General features: G+C 61.0%; 1 protein-coding gene across 1 annotated transcript; it reads left to right on the top strand.

Moving 5' to 3' along the window:
* The first annotated feature begins 5,783 nt into the window (after window positions 1-5,783).
* Window positions 5,784-7,825, top strand: ASCL2 (achaete-scute family bHLH transcription factor 2). Its single transcript, XM_079709302.1, has 2 exons — window positions 5,784-6,655; window positions 7,269-7,825. The coding sequence occupies exon 1, from the start codon at window positions 6,063-6,065 to the stop codon at window positions 6,636-6,638; it is 576 nt and encodes a 191-aa protein (XP_079565428.1). The 5' UTR covers window positions 5,784-6,062; the 3' UTR covers window positions 6,639-6,655; window positions 7,269-7,825.
* Window positions 7,826-9,332: the final 1,507 nt, after the last annotated feature.

Below are 9,332 nucleotides of genomic sequence, written 5' to 3'. Positions count from 1 at the left end.
CAACCTGGTGTCAGTAGATTGGCTTTACTGTGTGCAGGCAAGGGGACCCAAGTTTGGTTCAGTGACAGGACAGGACTGCTTCCATCATGGAATGCGCAGTGTTTTGTTCTTACTGGAATAGTCACTTACTCTGGATATGGATTTGCCTTCTTTGCATGCAATACTTGTGCCAAAACTACCATCCGTGGACTTACAGAATGCCGTATCCACCCTCCTGGTATTCCACATGGCACTGCTTCTGATCAGGGAACCCTCTTCACAGCAAAGGGAGAGTGGCAGGGGCCCCTGCCTGTGGAATTCGCTGGTCTCACCATGTCCCCACCATCCTGAAGCAGCTGGCTTGAAAGAATGGTGGAACAGCCTTTTGAAGACTCAGTTATGGCACTGGCGAGGTGGCAATACCCTGCGGGGCTGGGGCAGGGTTCTCCAGGAGGTTGTATATGCTCTGAGTCTGTGTCCACTATATGGTGCTGTTTTCCAGTCAAGACTCCTGGGTCCAGGAATCGATGGATGGAAAAGGCAGTGGCACCCCTGACTATTACCCTAGTGACCCACCAGGAGAACTTTTACTTCCTGTTCCTGAGACTTTGTGCTCTTAGAGGTCTTAGTTCCAAAGGGAGGGATGCCTCCACCAGGAAATGCAGCAATGATTCCTCTGAACTGGAAGTTAAGACTCACGGGCCACTTTGGGCTCCTCATGTCTCAGCAGGCAAAGAAGGGACTTACTGTGCTGGCCGGCGTGACTGATCCTGACCACCAGGGGGAAACTGGGCTGCTGCTCCCTCCACACCTGAGGTAAGACAGGGCATGCAGGATGCAGGAGATCCCTTAGGGCATCTCTTAGTTTTACCGCGCCCTGGGATTGAGGCCAAGGGAACATGACAACAGCCCAATCCCGGCAGGACCACTGATTACCCAGACCCTTTAGGAACGAAGGTTTGGGTTGACTACCAGGTACAGAACCACAACCAGCTGAGGTGCTTACTGAAGGGACAGGGATATGCAGTGGGTGGTGGGAGAGGATAGTTATGAGTTACAACCTCGAGACCAGTTACAGAAATGAGGACTGTAATTGTCATACTTATTTCCTTCTTTTGCTATAAGTGTTACAGAACCAAACTTGGGTCTGCTCATCCATGTGCAGTAAAGCCAATCTATTGACACCGGGTCGTAGTGAAGGAAAGTGCAGCATTTATTGCAGGTGCCAAGCAAGGGGTCCAGGCAGCCAGTGCTTAAAAGGCCTGAACTCCCCATTTGTTTTTGTTATTTATTTATTTATTTATTTATTGAGGGTTGTGTTGGGTCTTCGTTTCTGTGCGAGGGCTTTCTCTAGTTGCGGCAAGTGGGGGCCACTCTTCATCGCGGTGCGCGGGCCTCTCACTATCGCGGCCTCTCTTGTTGCGGAGCACAGGCTCCAGACGCGCAGGCTCAGTAGTTGTGGCTCACGGGCCCAGTTGCTCCACGGCATGTGGGATCTTCCCAGTCCAGGGCTCGAACCCGCGTCCCCTGTACTGGCAGGTGGTCTCTCAACCACAGCGCCACCAGGGAAGCCCCCATAGAAAGGTTTTTAAAGACAGGGTGAAGTAGGTGGGTTGTGGGGTGTGTGATCAGCTGGTGGACATTCTTCTGATTGGTTGGTGGTGAGGTAATCAGGAGTCAACATTATCAACCTTCTGGTTCCAACCGGTCTGGGGTCTCCGTGCTGGTGGTCAGCATGTCGTTAACTTCTTCCACCTGGTGGGGGTTTCAGTATCTGCAAAACAGCTCAAGGATGTGGCTCAGAATACGATCTATAGCCCTGGAGGAGGAACTAAACATCCTTGACTTTGTTTAATGGCTAAACTATTATTAGTTTGTCTTGCTGGACTGTTTTCTTTCTTCATTTTCTCATTTCTCTGATTAAAATTATTCTTTGACTAAAGTTTTTCTACAGACAAAAGGCAAGCAGAGGACATGGAGGGGGTCTGTTCTGGGAAGCCCCCATAGGGTCCTGCTCGGTTACGTGTGTGTGTGTGTGTGTGTTATCTTTGTTTCTTTCCTCTCTTCTCCCCTTGCCATGTCACATAAGATATACTGACTTTGCATCACAGCATTTAGCCCTGGGAATTTACACCCTAGCGTTTAAGCTGCGGGACGTCAGCCCTGGGGAGAGGGAGGACTTCACCTCCTCTTCTGAGGAAGGGGTTTGTGCGTTTTCGGTTGTAGGCAGGATAGTCGTGAGGCAGAATTATGGCCTTTGTGTTGTCTTTGTTTGGGGATCAGGTATGGTTTAAGGAGGTGGGTACAGGTGCTGAGGTGGCAAGGGGTGGATGTGTGTTGGTCAGTTCTATGCATCAGCTGGACCAGGCCATGGGTGTTCATGTTAAAAATTTTACTTCTGGCTGTGTTGGGGGCAGGTGTTTCTGGATGAGGTTATAGGGTTAGAACTGGTGGACTCAGTACAACAGATGCCCTTCCCAGTGTGGGTGGGCATCACCCAGTTCACTGAGGGCTTGAATAGAACAAAAGATGCAGAAGGGAGGAATTTGCCTTTTCTCTTCCTGCCCACCTGCTTGAGCTGGGACAGCTCACCTCATCATTTCTGGCCCCTGGACTGGGATTTACACCACCAGCTCCCCCAGGTTCTCAGGGCTCCAGGCTTGGACTGGATTCCACCACCAAATAGGCTTTCTGGGTCTGTAGCTTGCAGACAGTAGACGTGGGGCTTCCCAGCCTTCATGATCATGTGAGCTGCTTCCTCATAATAAATCTCTTTCTATGTGTTCTGTTTGTCTGTCTCTCTGGAGAGCCCTATCATCAGTGGGTCTGAAGCTTGATGTCTGGAGACACTTCATTTTCCATGGCTCCTGCCTCTCCACAGCTGGATTCCAGAAGGCTCTGGGCTCCCAAGTGACCTGGGCACACAGGTGGGACTCCCACACGAGGGCTGAAGCACAACCTGTGGGCCTGGAGAAGGTGCCGGCCCGGCCCAGCTGGGCTCTCCACCTGCCACCTGTGACCTGACCCAGAGAAGGCAATCAGGAAGCCAGTGAGGAAGGCCCTGGAGGGGGGGTGAAGAGGGAGGTGGGCAGAGGCCCTGGGCTACAGGCAGAGAGAGTGAAGAGCCCAGGCCAAGCCAGCCGGCAGTTGGCGCCCCTCACAGTCCAGTCCGCCATGGGGGAGGCCCCAGAGGGTCCAGACAACTCCCATCGCTTCAAGAAGGGGACGCAGAGCCTCTCTCAAGAGCACGTTCTGGACCTTGTGTGTCCCCAGGGCACCCCAAGCTTCCGGGGTCTGCACCCCAGTCCCATGGAGCCCGAGGTGATTTCAGAGCGGACGAGTGCTCAGCCTTGGTCACCCCTGGAGCAGAGGCTGGCATACCCCTATTGGGCAGCAGGATGCTGGGCTACGGGGCCCCTCAGGGTCAGTGGCAGAGCTGGGCCTGGACGCTGTGGGTTCCTCCGTCCCTCGGCCACCTCCCGACCCCTGAATGGCTGGCTCCGGTGCCGCCGTCTCCTGATCCTCTGTGCTGAATGTGAGGTCCCCTTAGCGAAGCAGCGTCATGCACGGCTCGGGCACGGGTGTCCTGTGGACATAGAGAAGGGCACATTTCTGCCTGTGCAGAGCCCTCCGATGACACCCAGGTGTGATGAGTGACATACAGTGTGGAGCACAGGGCAGAGGGGTCAGGGCAGGGTTCCAGCTGATGTGGCGTCAAAGCTGAGCAGGAGGCCGGCGGGGCAACAGAGCGCAGAGGGGCAGGGGCTTAATCCCCAGGGCCAAGGCATGATCCAACTCGCCTCCGTAATGTCCCTCCTGCTTCGAGGCAGCGGACGGGCGGGAGGAAGCAAAGCCAGAGCCCAGGAGATGGGGTAGGAGGAGAGGCAGCACCCAAGGCTGTCCAGGGCCTGGAGGCCCAGTGCAAGTCCAGGCAGGGCCCCGTTTGCAGGACTCCGGGATTTTTCCTGGCACCCTTGGCATGGGCAGGGAAGGGAGGACAAGCATCTGGCTGGGGTTTGCCAAATAACCCTCAGGGAAGGAGGGGGAGAGAGGATGCAGAAGTGAGCCAGGCCTTCCGCTCTGAAAGGGAAAAAGATCAGGCCACCTGGACTCAGTCACGGGCCCGATTCCTACCTGATTGTCCACTGGCCAGAGGTGTGACTGTGGACACATTCCACGTCCTTTCTGAGTCAGCTTCCTTCTAAGACAAACAGGGCCCCTTGCTCCTGGCAAGGCTGGCCTCCAGGTAACTTCCTAAAGCGGGAAAGTCAAGCAGACTGGCCAGGAGAATCCTGCAGGGTAACGGGAGCCGGTGGGCGCCATGAGGTGGGCAGTAAATCCTCGCCCGTGTGCCCTGCGGACTTCTTGGGAGGGGTCCTGGGTCCCCCCCGCCCCCAGAACAGTAAGCCGGCTCCAGGAAGCTGGGCCCGCCCACCCCCGCCTCCATTCCCAGAGGTCCTGGCCCGGGAGAGTCTGGTCACTTTTCGGGAAAAACCTGCTGGGTATGGCCTCCTGAGGGCACAGCCACTTGACTGGCCTTCCCAGGCCGCGGGGCAGGACAACACTCTCCCAGTAACGGCGCATTCTGCACACTTCCAAAGTCCCTGCCCCCTCATACCCCAAAATGTACCCCCATCGGTCAGGGAGGAAGTCTCTTGACGCCTCACCTCCCCTGGGAGACTCTGGAAAGGCTGCGGCCCCAGCGACCTTCCCCTACAGGCCAATCTCAGTGCGGGGGTAGGTGGATGGTGCTGGAGGCATGGCAGTGAGGAAGAAGGGCCACGAAGGCGGGTACACATCGACGGGTGAGCGGCCGGAGGGAACTGGACCAGAGGGAGGAAGATTTGGGGGGAACGTGGAAAGCGGAGGAAGCTGCGGGGGAGGGCGGAGGGGAGAGGCAGGCCGACAGCCACGCAGGTCTGAAGCGCTCTGTGCAAACCTCCAGGCGCTCCGCTTCAAGGCTCCCCAAGGCCCGGGGCGCACGGCAACCACCCGCAGAGAGTGGGCGTGGAGGAATGTTGGGGAAAGGCGCCCCAGGAACCTGAACGCCCTACCCAAGCGCGCCAGGTCTTCACCACCTCTCAAGCCCCGTCCCGCCCCGCCCGGAGGGCTGCGTTCCCCTCTCGCAGGCCTGGTGGAGTCATAAACAGGTGGGCGCCCGGCCAGGAACAGGCGCGCGTGGGAGTGCGCGCCCACCCTGGTCGCCGGGAGGGGCCGGGCGGGGCCGCGCAGGCGCCGAGCTTTGTTAGAGACGCTCCCGGGAGCCACGCGCCGGGCACACAGGCTTCCTCCCAGGGGCCGGGCGTGGAGTGGTGCCCGCCGCGATTGGCCAAACGGGCGGCCCGCCACTGGCTGAAACCCCGATCCCCGCCCCTTGGCCGCAGGGGGCGGGGCGCGGGTGCAGGTTGGTCGGCGCGTGCTGCTCCCCGGGGTCTCACGCGCCGCAGGGATGGGTGTTCTGTGGCCTTAGACCTGCCCTACCCCCAAAGGCGAGCGCGGCAGGGGTCGCACCAGGGACCTGCAGGCAGCAACTTGGGGGTCGGTGCGCACACGGGACCTGCGTACTGCATCTTGGGGGCCGCACTGGACACCTGCTAGGACCCGGACCCACTGGGGACCTGCGGACTGTGCCCGGGGGACGGGGTGCGGTCGCGCTCACGGCTTGGTCTTTGCAGGCTGTGTGCGCCAGGGGTTGGACGAAGCGTGGCGGGAGGGCGAGGCAAGGGAAGGAGGGCGTGAGAAAGGAGGCGGCGGCGGCGCGGAGGAGGGTTATCTATACATTTAAAAACGAGCCGCCTGCGCCGAGCGGGGAAGACTTGGGGAGCGTCCGACAGCACGCGCGAGTCACGAGCGCCCCACGCTCCCCGGTGCGCACTGCCCGCCACCTCTCGGCCTCCTGCGCCTCGTTGTCTCCGGACCCCAGACGACCTGGCACCACGTACCCTGGGTAGTCGTTTGGCAGCACGGTGCCAGATCGTCGCTGAGGCTTGACCGTCGTTCCTCCGCCCTCGGTTCCTCGCCCCACACCTTCCTGCGGCGCGCAGGGACTCGGAGGAGGCGCGGGGCGAGTGGATGCGGGCGCGATGGACAGCGGCGCGCTGCCCCGGCCCGCGCCCCCTGCGCCTGGTGTCTCGAGCTGCTGCGCCGCTCGGCGGCGACCGGAGTCCCCAGAGCTCCTGCGCTGCAGCCGGCGGCGGCGGCCAGGCGCGGTGGAGACCGGGAGTGGAGCGGCGGCCGTGGCGCGGCGCAACGAGCGGGAGCGCAACCGAGTGAAGCTGGTGAACTTAGGATTCCAGGCGCTGCGGCAGCACGTGCCTCAGGGCGGCGCCAGCAAGAAGCTGAGCAAGGTGGAGACGCTGCGCTCGGCGGTGGAGTACATTCGCGCGCTGCAGCGCCTGCTGGCCGAGCACGATGCCGTGCGCACCGCGCTGGCCCGGGGGCTGCTGGCGCCAGCCGCGCGCCACCCACTGCCCCGCGGGCCACCCGGGGCCGCCGCCGCCTCGCCCTCCTGCGCCTTGTCGTCCCCGGGCCGCGAGCACAGCTCGGAAACCGGATCCCCGCGCTCCGCCTACTCGTCGGACGACAGCGCCTGTGAGGGCGTGCTGAGCCCCGCGGAGCGCGAGCTTCTCGATTTCTCCAGCTGGTTAGGGGGCTACTGAGCTCTCGTCCCAGCAAGGTAAGCGCCGAGAGGCGGGGAAGAGGGAGGGTCGGAGGCAGGGCTGCCGGGCGCGGTGGAGCAAACGGCCTCGCAGCTCGAGCCCCCGAGAGCCCGCGGAGCGCAGCCGCAGGCCCGGGCGATGGCCTGGATTTCGCTCACTCTTCATTTCCCCCAAACTTTTTCAAGCCTGTGCAAGACCAGCGTTTGTTTGTCCGGGATTGCAAAACTTCCCCTCGCTGCTCCGCCGCCTAAGTGGGAGCGGGGAGACGGAGGGGGGCGGCCCTCGGGCGGGTGAGGCCCCAAGGGCTTGCGGATCCGGGGCAGATTCGGGCGCTTGGAGGCGGAGTGACTTTGCATTGCAAATTGCGCTCCGGGCCGGGTGGCAGAAATGAGTCGGCGGGGTGCGGATCCCTGACTCACTGCGGATCCGAGCGCTCGCCCCGCCCCGCCCCGCGCCCTGGCTGGGCCGTACTCCGAAACCGAGGCACCCACGGACCTGAGCTCCAAAATCCACTGAGCAAACGAAACTGCCGGCTCCGCTTGTGGGAGGTGGGGGCAGGGCCGGGCTGGGCGGGGTCTCCCGGGCCGGATCCCGCACTAACGCGCGTGCCTATTCCCTCTTCCCTCCTAGCGGCCGCGAGCGGGCTCACCACTTAGGAGCCAGCGCGGTGGAACGGCTCACGTTTCCGTCCCCGCCGTTCCCGCGGGCCAAGCCACCACCGAGCCGGGGATCCCGCCAACCCTCCCCGGCCGTCCAGCCTGACCAAGGGCTAGTGTAGAAGCGGCCCAGCCTGACATCATCCGGGCGGTAGCTTCCTCGGACCCCAGCCACCCTGTCCCCAGAGGCCTTCCACTGGAACGGGTCTGCGGCACCAACACTTGGAGGTTTGAAGGGGAGAGGATTTTATGCCGACACAGATAATCTATTTTTTACGCATGAACTTGAACTGCCCAGGGACACTGACAGTATGAACACTTATTTTTGTGCAAAGAATCCTTAGATTTGGAACACAATAAAGATCGTCTACTCCCGCCCTCTTCCTGGAATTTTTGAACCTGGCCGAGATCTGGACATGCTGCAGCCCTTGAGGGGCAGGGTCCCTGGTGGGTGTCCCCTTGCAGCGCTGCCAGCTGGGGAGAGATCTGTGTCAGAAAACCTGTTTTAGGGAGGGTGGATCTTATAAATAAATCGGTGCTGTGTATCCGTGGTGTTGGGGGTGCCCACTCCATACCCCGAGGCCCCCCATTTCCCAGGTGAGGGCCCGGTATGGGTGGGAGGTTGTCGGCTTAGACCCTGTACCCAGCAGGCCCCACCTCTGTGGTCGCATCTCCTTGGACTCCGCTCCCTCCTCTGTAGGGTGGGCGGGTGGAGAGAAGTGAGGTCTGGGAGTCCAAGCTGGTCGCCACTGTGCCAAAGCAATTCACAGGTGCTGTGTGGAGCTGGGAGCTCCTGGCAGGTGGCAGCAGGCTGGCGGGTGGTCCAGGCAGGGCTACTTCACAGTTGGGAAGCTGAAGTCCGCACGCTGCTGACTGGCTCCGGGATCTAGGGCGAGTGCCCAGTGTAGGGCTGGGCCTGAGGGGGTCTGACCCAGGCCACCCTCTGTCTCAGGGTCCAGGCTGCTGGGTTCAGATCTCCGCTGCCTACCACCAGCTGGGTGACCCCGGGCAAGTTGCTCAACCTGCAAATGGGGGTGACCTACAGTTGTGGGAGGACTTAAGGAGAGGTGTCCGGCAGTGTCCAGCATCCCGTACTCGGCCCTCAGCTGCTGCGCCTGTGGCTTCCAGGCCACTTGTGCCCTGCAGGCTGCAGAGGCCTAGGCCTCTCTGCCTGCCTGTTTGTGGGCGGGGGCTGTGAGGGCCTCCCTTGGGGGGAACGAGGAGGGCCCCCCAGGCTCCCTGAGCCCAGAGGGCCCGCAGGTGATTACTCAGCTCTACCTTTGACCAGGGCCTCGGCAGCTTTGAAGTCTCACTGTGCCCAAAGCTCTCTTTTATTGCAGGGATGGGTGTGAGGCTGACAGGGATCCCCTGTGCTGCTTTAGGATGCTGAAAGCACCCCTTCCTCCGGCAGGGAGTGGTTGGGTCAAAGCCGTTGGAACCCTGGGAGGTGGGGCGCCGGGTGCTGGGAGAGCAGATGTCTCCTGGGTAACCATGGCGACAGGGTTGGTGGGTCTGATGAGGCTCAGGCTTGGCGGGGGTCAGCAGAGCAGCTGTGGCTGGGGGTTTCAGGGCCGAGTGACCCAGCCTCATGCAAGGGACAGAAGGAGGCATGTGACATGACCACCCGGCAAGCGCCACCCCTCAGCCTTCTCCCAGGGATCCACACACAGTGACCTCACTGAGCCGCTGGCTCTGGGCTCTCCTGGGACTCCTTACCTTGACCCCAGGGAAAGCCCTGCAGCCCCCAGGACACAGAGTGGTACCAGGTGGGCAGGGTGGGACCACACCTGGGTGTGGGGGAGGAAAGCATGGGAGGAGCGGGCGGAGGGGAGCTGGGGCCGGCGATGAAGCTCTGCGAAGGATAAGAGCTGCCATTTTTGTGTTCCTGTTTTTTATTATGGAAAATTCCAAACACATGCAGAAGTTCCAGAGCTTTTATTGGACATCTCTGTACCAGGCACCGAGGAAGCACCGGTGCCCTCATGGAGCCTACACTCTAGCAGGGCTTACAGGCTCTAACCCACAGCGGCACTGTTGA

Source organism: Hyperoodon ampullatus, assembly GCF_949752795.1.
Source record: "Hyperoodon ampullatus genome assembly, chromosome: 7".
NCBI lineage: Eukaryota > Metazoa > Chordata > Mammalia > Artiodactyla > Ziphiidae > Hyperoodon > Hyperoodon ampullatus.
This window is presented reverse-complemented; position numbering and strand designations above follow the sequence as displayed.